The sequence below is a fragment of the Leptinotarsa decemlineata genome, unplaced genomic scaffold (assembly GCF_025532065.1).
Source record: "Leptinotarsa decemlineata unplaced genomic scaffold, Ldec_3_MD MMD2_tig00003736_RagTag_RagTag, whole genome shotgun sequence".
In the NCBI taxonomy this organism is placed as follows: Eukaryota; Metazoa; Arthropoda; class Insecta; order Coleoptera; family Chrysomelidae; genus Leptinotarsa; species Leptinotarsa decemlineata.
In genome coordinates, this window is record NW_027412593.1 from 8,139,760 (window position 1) to 8,162,350 (window position 22,591).

General features: G+C 32.7%; 1 protein-coding gene and 1 long non-coding RNA gene across 5 annotated transcripts; one reads left to right on the forward strand and one right to left on the reverse strand.

The window, feature by feature from the left end:
- Nucleotides 1-362: 362 nt before the first annotated feature.
- Nucleotides 363-3,573, forward strand: LOC141483630 (uncharacterized). 3 transcript variants are annotated; one of them, XR_012466196.1, is made up of 2 exons: nt 363-748; nt 2,839-3,573. It is a non-coding gene; the product is annotated as an uncharacterized lncRNA (long non-coding RNA). The 3 variants fall into 3 exon arrangements; XR_012466198.1 differs by having other exon boundaries at nt 363-744; XR_012466197.1 differs by having other exon boundaries at nt 363-605.
- LOC141483628 (uncharacterized) lies at nt 2,117-18,454 on the reverse strand. 2 transcript variants are annotated; one of them, XM_074178397.1, is made up of 3 exons: nt 15,675-18,454; nt 12,510-12,551; nt 2,117-2,849 (listed from the first exon to the last, which is right to left on the reverse strand). In XM_074178397.1, the coding sequence occupies exon 1, from the start codon at nt 18,452-18,454 to the stop codon at nt 16,298-16,300; it is 2,157 nt and encodes a 718-aa protein (XP_074034498.1). In that variant the 3' UTR covers nt 2,117-2,849; nt 12,510-12,551; nt 15,675-16,297. The 2 variants fall into 2 exon arrangements, with proteins under 2 accessions (XP_074034498.1, XP_074034497.1); XM_074178396.1 differs by lacking the exon at nt 2,117-2,849 and adding an exon at nt 7,306-7,894.
- Nucleotides 18,455-22,591: the final 4,137 nt, after the last annotated feature.

The following is a 22,591-nucleotide window of genomic DNA, read 5'->3' on the forward strand; positions in this document are numbered from 1 at the left end:
TCATTGCTGTAACCAGGCAACGTGAAAAAACTGTGATTAAACAAACAAATGTATCCGATTAACGATGAGAATCATCTGTTATACAATTTAATACATACAAATCTCGTGTCACGGTGTTTCAGTCGCACTACTCCGAAATGGCCCTACCGATTTTCATGAAAATGTTTGTGTATATTTGATAGGTATGAGAATAGGTCGTGAAGTATATTTCATTCCACTAAGTGATTAGGGTATCCCTACTCAGAATTTTTTTTTGTATTTTTTCATTTAGCAGCAAAGTTGATACCCTATAAACATATTTTTTATATGGTAGAACAACGTTTGTCAGGCCACCGATTCTGAGTATTGAGTATGACATTACCTTTATATAGAGATAAAAAGACATTACTAAAAGTAGATATCTATGTACCTAACTTCTCACTACGTTATTCGCTACTTCATGACTTAACAAAAGAAGAAGAATAAATTAGGTTGACTGACGCCCTGAACAAACTGACGTCTATTTGTCTAAATACTGTGACCTAACCCCAACCTAACATGAATAAGCAGACTGCTCAAAAGAATCTGATTCCCATATCTGTGAAAATAAGAATTTTGAATATTTGGTATGTTACAATCTACAATTCCAAATTGGCAAAAAGGGATGCTTTGAGTTCGGATTGCCTCACAAAAACAATATAAACTATAATATAGGTGGTAACATTTACTGATTTTTGGAGAAAACAGGACATTTTAATAGCTAGAGTAGGTAAAGATGTTTCAATCCTCACAATAAAACATTAATGGCTCATCTATTGCCTATCTAAAATAAAGACTGAGCTCTTCACACCATAACTGTTTATTTATGTATGGTGCCATAAGTATTATTCAATTGCCAGAGACTAATGCAAATTATATTCAACGGAATAAAGTTCGACCTCTGACATGAAAAAAAAACCGTGGCAGTTTTTCTATGCATTTCAAAAAATGATGTTTAGAAGATTGAGAATATCTGTGACAGGCAATCCATCATAGGAACTCATAAGTCTCATAAGAGATGTACACAAAAATAAGTGTTGACAAAATGGAGTGTGATCTAGGTTTACAAAGTCAAGTTCTTGTTCAATGAATTGATAGTATGCCAAGGTATCCACAAAATAAAATTCTCACAAATTAGAGAACATTTCTAAGGAAGGGTGATATGATTAAAAATATCAATGTATTATGTCTCTGTGTTTTGCTCAAAATGTAAAAGTTTTATAATGTTAAGGTCTCAAAGTGGAAAAAGTAATTCAGAAGAGAAATTGATAAAACTAAAATACTTCTCAAAAACTAAAGTAGTTTTGAACTTGATAGAACTAAGAAGTAATATTTATTTCTGATTTATTTATTATCATGCAATCTATACATTATAATTGAAGTCATTCAGTCACAAATGTAACACTTTGAACATTTCTATTTAATTGTGATGCACTGTTTGGAACGTTTGGTGTAGTAATGAATAATACTGGAGTTATATCCCAACATAAAGCCTTTATTTTTAACACCTCGATATGTGTTTCAATCACCAAGTGATCGTCTTCAGGAGGAAGAATAATCTTCGTCTTGAAGATGATCACTTAGTGATTGTAACACGTGTTGAGGTGTTAAAAACAACTGTTTGGTGTTGGGACCGAACTCCACTAATATCCATTTCTATTTAGATTCAAATAATAATAATTAACCCCAAAATATATTTAAATCATATTCTGGTTACTTTTAAGAAAATACTCATCTGTCTGTGATCTAACTGCATTTATTTATATTTATTTGAGAAAAATTAAAATGTATAACAGTTTGAACTAATATAATTCTTACACGCAAGTATCATTAGACACAATACAACAACACAAGTATTAGATGTCTAGGTGAAGAATATGGTTTTTAAAGCGGGAAACTATTATATTGAAGATTTGAAGGCTATTTAAAGAGTTAGCCAATCGAAGAGTTCTGGGAATAAAGCTGTTGTATGAATAATTGAATCTGTGAAAAGAAACGTAAAATGTTTGCACCTGTCTAGTTGAACGACTGGGGACATGTAAAGATATTTTGGAGAGAAGCAGGGAATTTTTGAGAATAGTAAATGAGAAACAAGCAATTTTGGTTATAAGTTTTATTTCACATTTGCGGAAACACCTATAAAAAATACAACGAATCATTTACAAAGGATAAAAATCATATGCAGTTTTACCCAAAAAGGACTAATGTTCTGTTCTCTCTTGAAATTTCTCATATCATATAACTAGGTACATATTTAAAACATGCATATTTTCCTTTTTACCCTATTGAATATTCATTTATTTTGTTATGGAAATGAAAAGTTCACACGAACTTATCTGAATTTTCAACTCATCAAACATTATATCCTTTATAAATTAAAACAAAATTCAATACAGTGGATAAATTTGTTTGGGAAACACCAAGATATATCTTCAAATACGTCCCCTACTTCTCGGCAGTTATTCTTCTGATGCATTTGTTATGATCTTCTGACAATAAAACATTCAATATATTCCACGCACGATTCTGACTTCAAGCTATTGTGAATTGAAACTATATAGCGGATTATAGTTATTCATTCACAGTTTTAAAATTTTTATTCAGCATCTTAGCTCCATCTGTCAAAATCTGATACATTACGAATATGTATTAATATATAACATTTATTACAAATATATAGTGGAATATATTCACAGTTAATGAGTTTCTACTAAGATAGATATGGTAAGCCACAAGCACCTCTTCCTTGAATTCATCTGATCTTTTTCCATCTCTATGGAAAATTTTATGGGCATTTTATATAGTTGAAGGATGTTTCAGCGGACTCATGCCTGAAAGAAACATTTTCTGAAAGAGGGTGGATGCACAGTGACCCGCCCTATCCTACCAAGTACTACTTTTACTTATGATATGGAGGAATAGAAATATATAACTATTGCTATTAAACATTGAGGAGACATAAGACCAGATTTTTGTAAGTTTCCTACCTACGTGGAGACAATCCAAGTCAAAATTTTGGTTTGATCCGAAAAGTTTTTCTATAATAAAATCAAGAATAAGTACAAGAAACATTTATAGGATTCTATACGTTATACTTACAATTTAATTCTTTGCAATACAAACAATTGTAGAAAAATACTTATTTTTTACTGCAATGCAGAAAATGAAAGCTCTGACGACCTAAATTATCGTGACAGCTGCAAAACCAACGGTAATAATTACAGTAACAATAATGTACCAACACTGATATATCTAAGGCTTAATGAAGATGTATATTCGAGGGCAACAATCATTATTGTTGGCAAAGAAATTCCCTCCAAACCAGTTTTTTGTAATAACGTTAATTACCTACTTATTTTGTTAGTAAACTTAATCTTGCCATATTTTTAAAATGAAATTAATATTCTGCTACCAAAGTGACATTATTGTGAAATTGAGACGCTCAATATTATTTTCCTTGTGGACTCTGATTTACTTCTCACATTTCTATCGTAGCATTAATAAGCAATGTTATCCTATTGTTTTTTTTGTACAAATAAATTGTATAAGACCATTGCACTGATGTATTTATTGCTTGTTAAAAATATATTTACTTCATTTTAAGGTACCTGCATTCGTTGAATTCTGAATGTTTTTTACTTTATATTGGGGTTAGATTGAAAACAAGGGTAATTATGTTCATTTTTTTTTACATTACTCCCAGCTGACACCTCACCTTTTTCTTTATATACTTGTATTTGTATTTTTTCTTTACCGCGATTTAGAAATGAAGACCAATTGTTATTTTAATCTCGTTTATTATGGCTTAGATATGAACAATCAATTACAATGAAGTGAATTCATGATACATAAATAACTATTTTAAGCTTGATGCACACGCGTGTACAATTCAACACGGTTCAAATTATGTTAAATTTTTTGTCTGTGTGCATCAGGTTTTAGAACTCAAATTTTGCAACTTTATTGTTTGACATAAATTCAATATTATTAGATATTATAGCGTTTATTAATCAATGCAGTCCGTTGTTTTCTGACAGAATAGTCAACTTTGGAGAATAGAGACTTGGTTTACACTTTTGAACAGTGGTTGTTTAGATTGAAATGTTTCAACTCCCTCTTGGGATTTTCGAAATACTGTTGTTTGGATTGGAAAACGCTTTGAAATAAATATTTCAGCCCAGCGGTTAATTCGGCTTCTTTAGGTTTATTCAATACAAGAAAATAATTGAAAGGTGAAACTGGAACCTCTGGCGCAGAATAAATCTAAAAAAAGCACTTTTCCCAATCACCAGAAACGCAATACTTTGAATACACTGACCCGTTATAAGGTAAAAATCAATAACACTATTCATGATAATTATAAATGTTCCAATTTTATTTTCCAATATGCGTTTCTCTACTTAGTAGCATCTATCAGTTGAACTGGTGACTGGCATACAACTCATGGTTGGTGAAACGCATGTTGGGAAAGTATTGTATTTTTGGTGATTGGGAAAAGTGCTTGTTCGCTTTAATAGGCGATATAATTAACGCCAAAAAATATTCATATGAAATAACTCACGAGTTTCGTAACAGAAATATAAGTGATTCACTCTCACTATTATATCAAAAAACGTCTCATCGAACCGAAAATATGAATGTGAAAATGTTTAGCAAAGATTGCTGCCATGTTGAAAAAAGACTATGATCTGAGAAGAGTCTATAGTAGTCACATAGTTCAAAGAGTAGACCTCTATATTTAATCCATTTATTCTCCTCTTCAATATGTTAATAGAACTTTCATGGAGGCCCCGACTGGGTCTCTCTAATTTTGAAAATTCTGAATACGGACCTGGAATTTTTGCAACAATTTTTTTTTATCTGCAACGACTATTCATTATTGGGAATTTCAAATTTCTTAAGACATTCCTGAGAATTTCAAATACCCTATGCCAATGAAGTTTTTCTACGTCCATAAGTTCAAATAAATGGAAGCCTCTAATGAGTTCCTGAAAGGTTAGGTCCAAGAAAGGTTATTACATTCAAGCTGCTGGGGAAAAATTCCATGAAAATCAAAAGATGAATAGATAAGTACTATTCTGATCATTCCTATATTGACTTCAATTTAGGAGCCACCACCAGAATGATCAGAATAGTACTTATCTATTTATCTTTTGATTTTCATGGAATTATTTTCCAGCAGCTTGACTGAAATAACCTTTCTTAATTTCATATCATTTGTAGAATCATGTGGCTTCGTTTTCCGATAGCATTCCAGGTTAGCTTTCCAAATTTCTGTTATCGCAGCTGTCGGTTGACTGGTCAAACCACCAACACTAACATAAAAACTTGGCAAGTTGACTTGGGTGTCACACCAATAGGTGGTTGTATTTATGTCTAGCCTGTGTTTATACAATTATTTTCATTAAGAACTTTTCTCTGTTCACATTTTGTCTTCAATCGGACCGCCTGCTCGGTACTGACGATGCCCAATAGGCTGAAACAGCTATCTACCGGTGGCTCTTAAATTGAAATCAATATGGTTGTGATCAGAATGTACTTATCTACTTACATATATACGTAGTATGATATTTGGAGGAACAGCAAGACCAGATACCCAATTTTATTTCTTTGAAACTATGAACAATATTTCTTTTGATTGGTTTCTGAAATATGCAACTAATTTAGAGGACCAACTATCAAAATAATTCATTACAAAATGACACTTTTCGAGAGAAAATCAAGTATTGCTTCCATTGAGGTGATTACAAGGCTGTCATAGAAGAAAACATTATTTATTTGATGCTCACCAAAGTACTGAAACTTTCAGGAATAATCGAAAATTTCAATATAAAAAAAAATTCCAACAAAAATGCAGATCAGTAGTCAACACCTCAAAGTTGAAAGACATCCTGCCCAAAAAAAATTATGAGCACATTCTGTAGAAAAACTATATTTCTTCGAATACAGAAATTACAGCCATTTACGAGAACCCTATACAGTGTTTCGATTTGAATACTTCAGTATAAATTGAGTGAAACTATCGGAGTTGAATATCCTTGTATTTGTTGTTTTTCGAAATTAATCACTGTGGCTCATTTTGAAAAAATTTAACTCTTCTCCGATATGAAAAGTGACATATTCAAAAGATGCCAACCACTTGTGTCAGTGAAAAATAGTTAACAATCTAGTTAAAATTATAAGCATAATATAGTTACAATAAAACGTATGACTTGACTTTGTATTTTAATCACGAATGATAAAAAATTCTTGTTACACAATTACTAATTTATTGAATGAACCAATAGAATATATTAAAATTTCACAGAATGGTATATATTTATATTTAATGAGCAAGTAGTTTTAGTCACACTTGAAAAATTTACTGTATAGCGAAACATGTGTTATGGTAAATACATTTCCGATTTTCATAAGTGTCAATTGATTCCGTCATAAGTAGATCGTTTTTAGTCTCAAATAATTTTTTAAGCAATAACATGGGCATTCCATCTCGAAAATTTTTAATTTCATCAATGATTACGAACACATTGGTTAAGTTTTCTGGCCGAGGTTTTCAGAATCACTATTTTCCGGGTTTTTGAAGACCGTCGATTTTTGGAATTTTTTCCTGACGTTTCGCTGGCGCGAGTGGCTAGCTTTAAGTAACTTTAATATCTAGTCAGAGATAACTCAGGATGGATAAACCTCTGAAGAAGCTAGCCACTCGCACCAGCGAAACGTCATGAAGAAATTTCAATAATCGACGACTTTCAAACCTGAAAAATAATGACAGTGAATGATAGCAACATTTTAATTGTAGGCACTGAAATTTAGTGTCAGCTTTCGAAATAAGAAATCAATCAAAAACCAATAACTGTTTTGGAATTTAACAATACCCATCTTACAATCAATCTTGAGATAAATTTATTTATTTTTTTATAAATGACTTGTGAAAACTGATCTTTTCCAATGGCTACAATAATAAAAATTTAAAAAACAAATGTTTTCTTCAAAAATGATTCTTCTCTACTCCCCGTGGTTTTTTAGATTGAAGAAACCAAAAACACTTATGGTTTCATTTCTTAATTTTCCAATACAAGAGCTGCTGGAAAACTCTAACATCATTAAACCTCGCTCCCCAACCAACTGTAATATACTAGTTTGTGACAAGTTAAAAAAAAGACACCAAGCGAAAATACATCTATCAGATAAAAATCAAACCACTTCAAAAGCAAACATGAACAAGCAGAAACATCAAAAGCGTTCAGATAAATTACCTAATGATAGGTTAAATTAGAATAAATGCCATTATGAAACTAACTCACAAATTTTATTTGATATAAAACAAATTTACAACAAACTACCCTTCGGTAGAAATAAATAGTAAGTTACATTTGAAACTACAATAAAATATTAGGAATTGAATAATGGAAATCGGTAGTCAATATTTTAATGTTCTAAAAAATAATACAACTACTATTGAGCGTTGAATTTACAGAAAAAATAAATATTACAATTTGTACTATACACTTCAAATTATATGAAATAAAATAATTATATATGCTTTTTGTACATGGCAAACTATGATTTACTATAAATTTAAATGAACTTATTTTTTTATAATCACAGATAAATCGCTTTACAGCTGAGAGGTGAGTACCTATATCTAAAAAACAAAATCGCCTGCTGGTTTAGTCTTCATTTTAATATTATTTGCACCTGAATTCACTCAAAAACATCTCTTTATTTGCCTTGACGATATATTCCGAAATATTTCAATTGGTGTCTTGGAAGATTTTCACCCTTAATCAAGGCTTCATAATCCTTTTTCAGTCGTTTTCCCACTCTGGATGTCTTCCTCATGATTACGTTTTCTCTGTTGTATTCCGGGGCCTTCCTAAAAATAGTATTAATTCAAAAGTTTGATTTTTTTAAAATTCAGTTCATCTTCCCAGCTGTGGAGCGAGTTTCATTTCAAAACACAACCACACAAAAAATGGAGCGGGAAATTAAATCATGTTTACCATATGCTTGTGGGGTCGTTGAATATGTATTTAACTTCATCCTGTCAGAAATGATGATATAACCTCAAAAACCCAATCAAAGGTCAATCAGCTTATTTTGCCTAACATCCCGTAACACTTAACTACTATTTCCAATAACAATCCAATATTAGTCATTTCCTTATTCCAACCGTTTCTATTCCATTATTTATTTATTAGTTGACTTTCATGATGCTTGGTTACATTGTATTGATGAAAGTCAAATAGCTTGAAATACACATATAGGTATTCTGTTTAATTATGACATTCACCCTTAGTCCTAGGAAATGGGCCACAAATATAAACCGAAGGAGGAGTACTCTGACTCCTCTAACTTGTAAGGAGAGTAGAACAACACAGATAAAGAGGGTCTCGGAAGTCTTTATGATGGTTGTCGTTTACTTGGGAAAATCATAGGGAGTTAAGAGAACCTCAGGGACTCGATATATTGTTATCCGATCATGATTGAATTTGTTAGCGGTCAAATAAGGTAAAATAGCGGTCAAATTAAAAACCAGTGAGGGAGGGCCTGAGGAAATCGTCACGACCACCAACCAGAGATGCGGAAAAGTCAAACAGTTTTTCCAATTGATTTTAATAAATGAATTATTCAAATCAATGAAGTCTTTGTAATATTAACTCCAGATTTCAAAAGAAGTATCGATATACAGTGTCATCCCCAAAGTATGCACTATATGGGAAACTTATTCATTAAGGGTTTTTCGACATAAAGTTATTCTTGATAAAAGTTTGTGCATCCCCTTAAACTAAACATGCACCAACAAAATATAGTAAGACACACGTGTACTCTTATTTTGAAAAATCTCGGAAAATGTTATTTAGAAAAGTTGTTCAGCATTAAAAAATACATCTAGATTTGAAGTAATGGCCATCTAAGTGAAGTTTTATTTTTTACCCATTTTTTTCAAACGGGGACTATGAAAAAAAAAATTGCTAAAACGATAAATAGACAGCATCCTGTATACGACGGTTTATTTTAAAAGCCTGCAATATTACAAATTTCATAACTATGGTGTTAACCACGGTCAATTTTTTTCAAGAAGAAAATGAATTTCAAAGTTTTTGGTGCAAAGTTATTTTTATTTTTTGCTAACACCGAAAATTACTCAAAATTATACTGTACTGTAACAAGAACTTGATATTCATTAATATCACATCACAAAACATCAAAATAAAATAGGTATTTTGGAACAAACTCATTGATTTTCTGGAGATTATTTTGGAGAATTATTTTGGACAAGAAAACTTTACACCAAAAACTTTGAAAATTATTTGACTCTTCAAAAAAAAAATGGACAGTGGTTAACACCATAGTTGTGTAATTTGTAATATTGCAGGCTTTTAAAATAAACCGTCGTATACAGGATGCTGTCTATTTATCGTTTTAGCAATTTTTTTTTCATAGTCCCCGTTTGAAAAAAATGGGTAAAAAATAAAACTTCACTTAGATGGCCATTACTTCAAATCTAGATGTATTTTTTAATGCTGAACAACTTTTCTAAATAACATTTTCCGAGATTTTTCAAAAGAAGATTACTTTACTCCTGTCTCAAAATCAAATATTTGCAGGCTCCTCGTATATTACGTGTGTTTTACTGTATTTTGTTGGTGCATGTTCAGTTTCAAGGGATACACAAACTTTATCAGGAATAACTTTTTGTCGAAAAACTCTTAATAAATAAGTTTCACGTATGGTACATACTTAGTCTCAACGGTATCTCAAGTTACATTAGAAATTATCTACAATTGAAAGTGCCAACACATACATTAGTGCTATCTAAAATATGCCACAGGTTCAGGACCATAGAATTGTTCAATAATTTTCTGAGTGCAATAAAGAATCTGGCTACAAAACTGTACAATTTCAAATCAAAGAGTTGCTCAGGTATATGTCATCAGCGATCTAATCTACTATCATCAATCTGGCTACTATCATCAAAATGGCAAAGGAAATGACATTCCTAAAAGAAAAACGAGATACCTTGTTATGTTCTCAATACAAAAGAGAATTTTCTTTGTTATTCCAGAATTTTGCAATGGTCTTCTCAAATAAAAATTCAAATTTGGGGTTATGAGCTCAAGATAAAAAACAACTGCAAAACTCGTCATAATTTTGCTGAAATAAAACCACTACAACTGGTTTTATTTCAGCATGGGATTAAATGAGTCATTGGGTTTCAACTGTCTAAAAAACATACATTAAACAATTGTCACAATTCATAATGGGGAATGTTCCTCCTGACGAAAATCAAGTAGTTTTCATAAAAGAGCTCTAAAACAACGCATTTTAAACTCATCATTTCAACCTTTTTCTTTAAAAAATGATTTAAATACTTAAAAAAGAGGAATGAAATAATGCATTCAACATTTAAAGGGATTCGTTTCTATTTCACCATTTGGCAACATCGGTTATAGCTAATAAAGGACAATGAATCTGTTACCTGTATGAGACAAACAAAGATGACATATTTTAGAGGCGTGCTGTTCTGTTTACTTATGTTCCGAGACATATGACATTTTCTGCACCTAAACTATCTTTCTCTATATAAATAAATAACAAAACAACTGTTGTTTATGTGGCTGGTAGAGATGGTATAGAACTATAATTTATATTTTGCCTCAATTGTTGATTTACAAAGATAATTTTCCTTTTTTAAAAGTAGAATATCTAGGTACGTATAAATTATTTCAACTTGATATAGGCGCTGTTGCCAATATGTGAATTAGAAACAAATCCCTTTGAAAATTAAAACCCAACATTTGAAACATCAATTTGAATACTTTTCGAAGTGAATTTGAAAAACTCATGAATTAAACTCAACTTTATTTTGTTCAAACTTGCATTTGCTGTAATAACCCAAATTGAGGAACATTCCCCATTCTATTTTTACAATACTAAAAGTAACTCTTCCTTAGGTTTTTATGTCTGTGTAGATTATAATTCCTAGAAAAATTAAGACGTTAATGTCTCTGCAAAAACAAAAAGGAAATGGACCGTATCAGAAGACTTGGTTTTAAAATGGATAATAAAAATAAAGTTGCGCCAATTCAAATATTTGGTAGGTAGTAATACACTCATTAAACTGCTTAGTCAGTTGGAATATCAGATTTCACAAAATGCGTGTAAACAATTTTTTTGTGAAATATATACTGTAAAAAATTATTTTTAAATCTCCGAAAGAAGGTGATCAATTTTTCATCAAATATACAATAATCGAATGCAGTAGTACTAGTACTGGTACTACTACTACTACTATATCCAACGTATTCAAAAAACACACTTTAAAGTGAGATTTCCACTTGAGAGTTTACAAAACCGTGACACGTGTTCCGTTATACGACAGCATCCTCGGGCGTTAGAATACTGTTTTAACAAATTCTGTGTCGTGCTTTTAAAGTAATTTGTAACCTGTAAAATTTCTACATGATAAATTAATTACCTCAACTATTTACCTACCTAGGAACAACTCGTAAGACTGGAGAAAAATGAAAAACAATTTTTACCTTAGCTATTATTTTACCTACTTTTAAGATCTGTCCTAATTACTAATTTTCTCGTTGGAAACTAAATAAAGGGGAACAATTCAAATATATCCGATCAGTGAACAATAATCCCGAATTTTTACATTAATAGATTTCTGAACATTCCAAAAGATTGAGTTTTGAACCTTTCTGTTCCTAATGATTGAACTTGTGCCCCTCTGCCAAAAGATGATTCCCAAATGTTGAAGTGGTCTTTCCATTCGAAAAAACTACTTCTATGATCTTTTATTCTTTTGCAAAAATATCTTCCGGTTTGTCCTATATAAAATTTTGGACAAGAACCAACTTGTATACTCCCAAGCTATTAAATGAATATACTCAAATCATCATTTGTTCAGTAGGCAAAATCCAATTCTTTGCCACACGTGTCGCGGTTTTGTGTATGTACTTTCAAGTGGAGATCTCACATTATAATGGATTTTCATCGGTCACTTCTATCATGTTTTCATTATATCCAAATATATTTTGAAACTGTCTTTGGTTGCCACTAGCTGTCTAAACCATGAGTTTAAAAACAAGGAGCTCATTATTACTTACTAGTAAGTGGTAAAACGAGTAGTTGTATTTATGGAATTGATTGTACTTTTTTTCCAAGTTTACCAATTTATTTTTCAGCAGTAACTTATTATTTATTACAGAGAGGTAAAGCTATTTTGTAGAATATAGGCAGAATGAAAGGTTTGTTTGAAAATAATAATCTAATTCATTTGTTTTCAGGATAGCTTGGCATTAAGAAATATATTTTTAAACATCGCTCTGACAAATTTAAAACAGATTTTAAAATTATTGAATCTGGAATATTACCAAATTTCAGAACGATGTTCAATCAGTAAATCGAAATACATTGATATTACATTAGCTCTACATCAAGAATATTTTTAAATAATAAAAAAACGTATTACTCACCTCTCTTTCCGGGTTTTTTCTGAGTAGCACGAGCAGGATCACCTGAAAAAAATAAAACATTTATTAAAATTATATTGAAATTTTGGGATCCAACACCATGGAAACAACTTTTAACTGAAATATTTACAGTTATTAGTTTAGAAAAAAACAAGAGGATAGTGAACAAAAACAACAAAACAGTTCACTGAACAATATCAATTTCCTGAAAGTACCGAGTATAATTATGAATGAAGAAATAATTCTTTGAGAAAATCAATGGGACTAGTGTGTTCAAACCCATAAAATTAAAATCTAAAAATATAGCTGTTGATATTTTTTTTTCAGTAATTCAAGAAGTACTGTTATAGTATCAACTATAAATAAATAATTATCGGACATTCTGACTCATTTTACAGAGAACTCTTTTTTTAATGCTTGGCACTGATGGAAAAAGACAGTTGTTTAATAGTCTTGTCCGTTTTAATGCCATGTGTTTTAGTAGCTCCATATCACAATAAATTTTTATTCTACTGTGTCTTGGTGTATACTGATCGATGTGATCAGTATACACCAAGTTATATACACCGGTTATATCAGGAGTTTTCAGATAAGATGTAAGGACAGGTGCTTGGGGGAACCAGGATGACAACTTTAAAATTCCCCATTGAAAATTCTAGGGGTTGTTAAACTTATAAATTCAAGAGAGGAGACATACATAAATCGAGTTGCTCATACAGGAGTATATATTTCTGGTTTTAATTTGATTTGTTAATTTCCATGGCTTTCAACAAATTCATTTTCTTTCCTTTATTACATATGTGTAGGATTTTGAGGTTATCTTCAAAAGGCTGTGTGAACACGTCTGTTTGGACAAAAAATCTACAATATATGAACATTTTCAAGAATCAAAACACAAGATAAATAAATATAACCTCAAAATCCTACACATATGTAAGGTTTTTTCTGGTTTTAACATCCGAAGCTGTTTGGAAATTGCGCAAGACATGATGCGTATGCATAAAAAATCTCAAACAGTCCGAAATAGTGTCAGATACATGGTTAAACCAGAACGCATTTTGAGATCACTGTGCCACCTATCGAATATATGAATAAATGAAGACAAGAAAATACTGTTGATCATGTTCATTTTGTATGTAGCGTATCCTTGTAGTCAGTTCAAATGTTATCTAACCTCAATTATCAATTATTTAAATCAAATAGATAAAAAAACATTTTAGAAAATAACCCCAAACTAATTTCCACATGAATGCGCATGAGCAACTGGAACAGTTCTCAACAGTTCAGCCTCGAGAGCAAGAACGATTCGGGACGGTTTCAAGAGTTTAGGATCATTTCGCAGTCGAAACCAGAACAGAGGATTCATCTATCCGAACTTATCCTCGATAAACCAGAACGCTCTATATCAACTGCGTATGATCCTGACGTCCTAGAACCTGAATTTCGTAGAACCAGAACAAACCTGTAATAAAGGGAAGAAAATGAATTTGTTGGAAGCCATGGAAATTAACAAATCAATTGAAAACCAGAAATATAATATACCCCTAAATGAGCAACTCGATTTATGTATGTCTCCTCTCTTGAATTTATAAGTTTAATAACCCCTAGAATTTTCAGTGGTGAATTTTAAAGTTGGCATCCTGGTTCGCCAAACTACTTGTCCTTACATCTTACCTGAAAACTCCTGATATAGTGGGGTCAAACCCGAAACTGGTCGTATAAATAAAATCAACTAGTGGTAATTCGACAAAAGCGTTTTTATTAATTTCATTGAAGTGATGTACTTGTGTATGTATATATGCACATATGTGTATAGTATATACGATGTCAATCCAAACAGCCAAATGAGAGACTAATGTACCGGGTCTGATAAATTTATTAGTTAATACTATATAAAACCTTCCACATCAAAATAATGATTATACCTCGTATGAATACCACGCCGCCCATGTCATACAAAGAAACTGCCGACGTTCGGTAACTAATTTAGTTTTTATGCCATTCAAATTGACTGTGTAGACTATACAAATGTATCTAGTGTGATTTTATATTTATGAGTATTGTACTCATTGCATAATTTGCATGGATGATTTTTTTTTGTCTATTTGTGTATTGACGAAACTGACACATTTTTTGTGTCAAAAAGGTAAATGACGAATTGAATTGAGAAACAAAACAGCAGCACCCGAGATATCGTTAGATCTGTGAAAGCCTTATTGTCGCATATACACCTTCCTGATAGAGACGCCCTGTACATAATTCTGTTACCAAGCGAAAGCGTCTTCACATATTCAACAAACTACCGGCGCGCGGGGAGCGAATGAAACCTTGACCTGAACCATGTTCAAGACATGTTAATCAGTTTTAATAACACCGTGGCACTGTAAACAGCTCAATTAACATCAGCGATTTTATCCCCTCAATCGTCGCAGTCGCAATGGGTCTCTTCAGTCTTAGGAACAGGAAAAAGTTGCAGGGGACCAAATCTGGTGAATACGGTGGCTGTGGCATAATAACGGTGTTGTTTTTGTCAAAAAAATTATGAACAATCAATGACGAGTGAGCAGATACATTATCGTGATGCGCCATGAATTGTTTTTCCACAATACCAGTAATGAAAACGAAATGACGAGATTACTATCATTTAATGAAAAATTGTTTTCAATTATGAAATTCTCTAAACCTAAACCCCATTTCACAACATTCATTAGTACTTAATTATATTCCAGTATGTAAAACTTTAGACCGAGCCATTCTCAATTTGAGGTTCAAAATTTATAATAACGGTATAAAATTTACCTAGTATGAAATGTGAAATGCCCAATTTATTAATTGTGAAATAACTATTCATTTTAACTTCAAACTATATGAACTTTATAATAAACACCATTAAACTATCACAGGAAAGTAATAGTGGCCCCAAAATATAAGAAATTGCCGCTTACTCACGTTTGTATGACAATCTCTTCTTTTTACTGATTGTAAGCTTCCATCCAAATAGGAGCTCTCTTTGATTAAAAGCCAACGTTAACTTTTTTGTATTAGTTTTTCATTTGTAGAAAGAAACGATGTTATATAAAACTATATGTGCGCGTCAAGTATTGACACATGTGTAATGATTCTTTGATCTATGAGTACTTTCAAGATTTTTAAAGGAAAATTACTCACCTCTTTTCCGCTTGCCATTTTTCTTCTCGTTATAAGGAAGATCACCTGATTTGTGACCTTAAACACAGAAATATTGATTATTTTCAAAATCTTGCAAAATTGGGAAAACAAATAGGAAACAAATAGAAAACAAATCTCAAATGAGTATCAGTTGAAAAAAAATAAGTAAAGCTACTTCGGAGAAAAATAGAAGATTTGATTAGTGATGTCTTCCACGTAGCTAGATTCACATAAAAAGTTAATACATAGAAAAATATCCAAACTATGTATTTCTCTATACTAACAAGTAACATCATCATGTAAACATTTATGAAAAAAATAAATGCAACATTTTACTCATCAGGAATTTTAGCTGGTGCTGTATCCAATATACTTTTCTTTCTTCTTCTTCTTCTTTCTTCTTATTTCTTCTTCTTCTTTCTTCTTCTTCTTTCTTCTTTGTCTTTCATCAGTCTTCTTTTCATGAAGTCAATAAAATAAGTGATATTAAGAAATTACAAAATTTTTCCAGATTTCTATATCAATTTAAAAGTTACTTAAAAAAAAATCACAGCCATTTGGAACATACTAGAAACTTGGAATACTTGAAAGAAAATAAAAAGCATTTATGACATGACATTAAATTAGTCTTTCTTCTTTTTCTTGCTTTTCTTCTCTTTTCTTGGTCGATTAACTGGTTCTTGCATAGTCATTTGTGGTTGATGTTGCTGCTGTTGTGGAGGAACTAAATTCATATCGAAAGTTGTAGTGCTATTGAGCGGCAATAGGATGGGGGAAAAATATGGCAAACTGCCACAGGGAAAGAACGGATATGGTACATTATTCATGTGGTAGTTAATCGTCGGATTGTTGTAAGTGTGATTGTTGTACTGTTCAGTAACAATTTTCGGGTGTTCTAAAAAAGGCAAAGAAGGCTTCGATGCAGCATAAGGAGGGGGCATTTCCTTCTTCTCAGCAGGTGTCTTAAAGGTTCTTGGTTGTGGTTCTACCAACTTCTCTTGTATTTCAGCTATGCTTATGGCAGGCTTGGCGGGGTAGCTAATATCGTCCTTTTCTGTACCTTCAGCCCTTGCCCTTTTCAAAATCTCTTCTACTAAATCTGGCCCTATCAAGTCGTCCTCGTTGTCTTCTTCTTTAGAATTGGGCACTGACAGCTTTCTTTTTTTTAATGGCAATCTTGTTTCTGGTTCTTCATCCAAAGAATTAATATCCAGTTTGGCCAAAATTTGTTTATAATCTTCAGTCTTATTTTCTGACTTCAATTCTCCTTCATAGTCTTTTTTATCTTCAGGTAGTTGATGTTCGCTAGCATCAGGTTTATTTTCAGTTTCAGGAGAATCCGGTGAACTGTTCCTGAAAGATTCAAAACAGTTCTCCTGGCTGAAAAAACTATCCGGTTGGATGCCATAATTATTACCCATCTGGGAACAATCATTAGGTTCACCTCCTAAAAAATGGTTTTCGTTTAATGCAGGCGAGTGTGACAGGAAGATATGGCCAGGAGAATCGGAACAAGGACTGAAGCAATTGATGGGACTAGGGGAAAATCTATTGAGATTCAAATTGTGTAAATCCGATGGTATCGTCAATGGCTTGGCCAGTTCTTCACTCTTCAGAGTTTTCTCGAAATCTTCAAGTTCTGGAACTGCTGCAGGTTGCTGATTCAATGAAGTATTTATGTTACAATCAAAGTCAAGAGCATTTACATTTAAACTGTCAACTGTTTGTTGTTCATTTGAAGATATATCATTACTTTTATCAAGAGTTATAGGATTTAGGCAAAAATCATCTACTGAATTATCACATTTAGCATCAAAGCTTTCTACAATACTGGAAATTATATTCAAATCTAAACTTGTAGAACACCTATCCGGAGATTTGATAATACTAGCTACATAAAAATAGTTCGACTTGCTGGATTCTACTTCTTTAGTTTCTTGGGACAATTTCCTCTTCTTTCTTCTAGCAGGTTTTGAGGAGAAAGGATTAAGACTGGGACAGTTTTGACATTTAGAAATGGAAAAGTTGGGTTCGCAACTCAAATTTAAAATGCTTTCGTAGCGAGTTTTAGTAACATTGAGCTGGGTCAACTCAGTCGTAAGACTGCTACAACAAGCATTCGTACACTGTACAGGAGTACTATTGTAGTCACTATCAGAAAAATCATTAAAAGTTCTGGATGTTACCGTACCTTCTTGAGGAGTGTCGTCTTTCAATTGGAACTTATTGCGCCTCCACTGCCTCGGCGCCGCCGGGTTAGAACCCTCCGGTTGGTTGAAATATACAACGTCATTTTCGTTCAGTTTGCTGGTAGATTTGTCATAGTCTATTCTGACATAAGACATGAAGCTGTTCTGAGATTGTGACTTTTGCAAACGCACTTTTCGTGAAATTGTGCTCACATTCTTCCACTCATCGATTTCTGTCTTACTCAGCCTCTCCACTATGACGCAAGGCACGCCCTGGAGGCAAGGATCATTTGGTTTTACATTGAACCTGGCTAACGACTTCAAGTTCATCATACGACGTGGAATTCGCGGCCTGGTATTCCTTTTAGGGACAATGTATCGATTGTTTTCTGGATCAATGGGATTTTTTAAGGAACTCTGGAGTTTTGATCTAGAAATTTCAAGAGGTGAATGGATAACAGGGATATCAATGATGTCTTCTGCGAAAGTAATCCGTTTCTTTTTAACTGTATTACTTCTCAAAGCGGGAGTATTACTGGGGCGCAAGTCGTTATTATCTAATTGGAATCTAACAGACTTTTTATTCACCATGTGATCACAACTTTTCTTTGCAGAACTACTTGTTTCAACGCTTTCTACGTGCGGGATCTCGACTGTATTATTTTTTGCTTTCAAGTTATTTTATAGCTTCGGAAATCATCTGGGTTTTCATAGGACGGAGATGTAATACTAGTAACAGAAGGCTGGCTGGGATATCCAAGCAATGCTTCAGAAGATATCTCTGTTTGTGATTCTTCGTTATCAAACAAATCAAAGGTTTTATCAGGGTTCTCACAGTTGTTGAGACCATTTACTTTTTCAAGCGGTCCACTCCAAATGTCATCTATTTCGTGAGATTTCATAATTTTATTCCAAGTCGAATGATTTGAGACAAGCATTTCTTTGTATTCGAAGTTTCTTTTCTGATCTGTTCTAACGGCCGCCGAGGGATCACTAGCGGAAATATGAAAACTTATGTTGGGTTCCGTGTATTTACGACGTTTTGACTGACAACTTTCAATTATCTTCAAGTCAGTTGCTTCATTCCTAGACAAACTAGTATGAGCTTCACTATAATCAATGTTTTTCGTAATATTATCAACAGTTTCTTCGTCTGTATTATCTTGGTTGTTCAAACCAATAACTACCTCACCATTGGTAGCATCTAAATAATGATGTTCAATCAAGATATCATCACTGCAATCTCCGTTTATGTCAGAATCTCCTTTTTGAGATTGTATGTCTTCTTCTACGACATAGTCTTGATCCTCATTATCAGAAAAACTTTCATTCACACTCCCATACCCCATTTGGTTCTCCTCAGAATCTCCCTTTCTTGTTGAACACTCTGGAAAATGATCATGAGAGGTGCTCGAAATGTCAGGTGAAGCTAGTGATGAGTAGGGATCATTGGAATTTTTGTGCTTCAAATTTGGTGAGACAGTGCTGGAAGAAGGAGAATAATCACAGGAAATATCTGATGACGTGCACAAAAGTTTCAAATTTGAATTTATGGATGATGCACAACAAAAAAACTATTGGAACTAGGTGCGCATAATCCTACAGATGATAGAGAATTCAAACTGGGGCCATTCAATTGTTTCGATTTGTTTTCCTCCGTGCAACAGCTTTCACTGACGGAGTTTTCAACACGAGAAACATCACCAGAGTTAGCTTCATTCGAAGCACTTTTAATTTCTGAAGCTCCATCAGTTTGTGTTTTGTACTGTTCTGGCGGTGTGAATGTGGCACATCTTCTGTATCTCTTTCTTCAACTACAGATTTTGGGCTGGAAGGAAGTATTTCTGTTATCACTTTTTTCTGTTATGCCATCACTATTGACTGACTTATTAGAGCTGGTTAGGAAGTCAGTATCAGTCATTTGTTCCCGTGTGGAACATGGGCTACTTGGCAGAAATCCTGTATATACATTAGGTGACTCCGTTGTATGAATATCGTGATCTTCATGATGTTCATCAGACGGTGGAGTCACTAGACCTTTGAACATTCTGTAAATATCTTCTGGTTGAGAAAAATCTGTCTGTGTTTCAATGTGACTAACATTTTTTGGAAGGAAAGAGGATGGTTTTTTATTTACATCAGTCGTCTTTTCAAGTGAATTTGCATCAGTGTCATGTTTGTGACTATTATCATTATTTTTCACAGTGCACAAAGTTTTTCTCATCAGCGGCCTTCTCCTTTTCATCAGCTTTTTGAAAAGAAATCTCTTTTTTTTCATGGACTCTTTATTGATTCTTTTTTCGTACGAGGGGGCTTTGTAGAAGGAACTACAAAATCCGAGTTTGAAAATAACATTTTTCTAGGCAACTTATCATTACTAGAAGGTTCTTCAAATTGTTCAATCACCTCCTCCGGAGGCAGTACATCAGGAGATGAAGGTCTCAAGATTGGTACAGGTGATGTGTTATAAGAGGAATGAGATCTGGTATACGATTCTGTTGAAGATGTAGCATTTGATACAGTAAATCCTCTAGATGGAGAAGTTCTATTCTGCAATAAACTAATAGAGTCCAGAAAGGATGTAGCATTTGATACAGTAAATCCTCTAGATGGAGAACTTCTATTCTGCAATAAACTAATAGAGTCCAGAAAGGATGAAGAAGGTTCCACGTTTTTTGTCTGTAACAAAACCAACTGATAAAAAATCTTATCAAGTATATATTGATTTGATACTCATCGAGTTTACTGATGTTAATAAATAGTTACTGATAGTTTATGGCATAACATTGAGCACACAAATGACAATGGACAGAGAAGAAAATAATTGGGCAACACGATCAGTAGAATTGGAATCTCTGGCAGAGAATGAATCTATTAAAAAAAACTTTTCCAACAAAATACTGTCTTTCGAGGCATGTTTCTCCAAGTAAGTTGACTTCAGATAAACAACACGACCAAAAGACTGACCCCCTCGGGCAGAAACTCTCAACACCAGACTCGATATTTTAAAACTCTTGGATAATGGTAAAACAAGTCTGAATAAATTATGCACAAAGGTAGGATGACATTCTGTCTACAAGGCAAGGGGCAGGATTTTTTTTTGTAGGTTGGCTGTCCTTGTTCATCTTTCACTGCCTGGGCCACTGTGTCTATTATTTTTGCGAGTGCATTGGCTCGGCAGTATTTGTTATTTGAGCTGTGCATTTGACTTTGTCAATCATGAAAAACTAGCTTCAAAATTGGTATATTATGGTATTTTAAGATGTGTTTTGGGGAAGAAAGTTTTTGGCTTTCTACTACTCCATCTGATACAAAAAAAAGGGGATGAGAGAATCTTCTAAAGAAAGGAAGGAAGTAATCAATTTGAAAATAAGTAACTCTATACATGGATGTGTAGATCATGCAAAGATTTTTTTTTTTTGATTAGTAGAAAGCCAAAAACTTTCTTTCCCAAAAATTAATCACTCCTAAAAATATAACCCCTTCAATTCATATAAGATGTGTTTCACTCAGTTGGATGAATTCTTTTCACCAGAACTGAGATCCATTTGTATCATTGCAAATGACGGAAAATAATAGTACTTTCAAATTTAAAAATGGATGTACTCCATAATTGAAGACAGTAGTTACACGGCCTATATTGATGATTTTTCATTAATTGTATCTGCATTCGATACTAGAATTTTAGAAAATAAATGTTGAGAAGCATTAAATCAAGTATCCAGTTTTTTAATGGACACGATTTATTTTTCGATACAAATAAAACACAGGTTATTCGTATTCACAATCAGCAGAAAAAAAATCAAAATCTCCAGTTCAATGTAAATAACATATCTTCAAAAAGTAATGTTAGTAGTGTTAAGTTTTTAGGTATTTATCTGAATATATTCCTGAATTGGAATATAGTCATCGTCAACATCTGATATCTGAACTCAATTCCCCGATTTCTTTTAATTTAATCGGAATCGACTGCAGCTCAGTTATTAAGTATCTATTATGCTAATGTAGACTCTATAATTAGGTATGTGTTTGTTTCTGGGGAGGAACAACTTCAACACAGAATGTGCTCATTGCACAAAAGCGCAATGTATGATGCATGGCAAATATTCCCCAAAGATATTCTTGTAGACAATATTAAAAAAATATATTTCAACTCTAGCGTCAGTCTATATATTTGAAATGTGTGTAATGTGTCCAAAAATAAGTCAAACTCTGGGCCAGAATATATTGGTCCAAAAATTTACAATGATCTTCCTGAATATGTGAAGGCTTCGAACCAACTGTATAATTTTAAAACAAATACTGAAAGCATATCTGTTACAAAGTTGTTATTATACACTAGCAGAACCTTTCAATAATTCTTAGGTCTCTTCTTCTTGTACTATCACCTCATTATTTTTTTAGTATCTCTATTTCACTTTAGAAGTCCGCAAGTTAGTACAAACAAAACATGGTAGATGATGGTTTCACTTTTTCTTATTTTCTTGTAAGTTGTGTTTCACATCAAACTATTAGTCTTAATAAAAAATATTTTGTTGAACAATCACTTTGTCAACACATACCTGGTCTTTTTTCTCCAAGAATATAATTTCTACGATATCGTCATCTTCATCATCTAAAATTTCATGAACTAGCTTTGAATCACCTTGTTCACAGTCAACGGTACCAACACCAACCAAACAACAGTCGTCTTCTTCTTTTATGGCAGGACTTTCTATGATATCACAA

Bases quoted from the DNA above. Each gene is read 5' to 3' on its own strand.
- LOC141483628 (XM_074178397.1), bottom strand. From the start codon at position 18,454: ATGGTGAATAAAAAGTCTGTTAGATTCCAATTAGATAATAACGACTTG.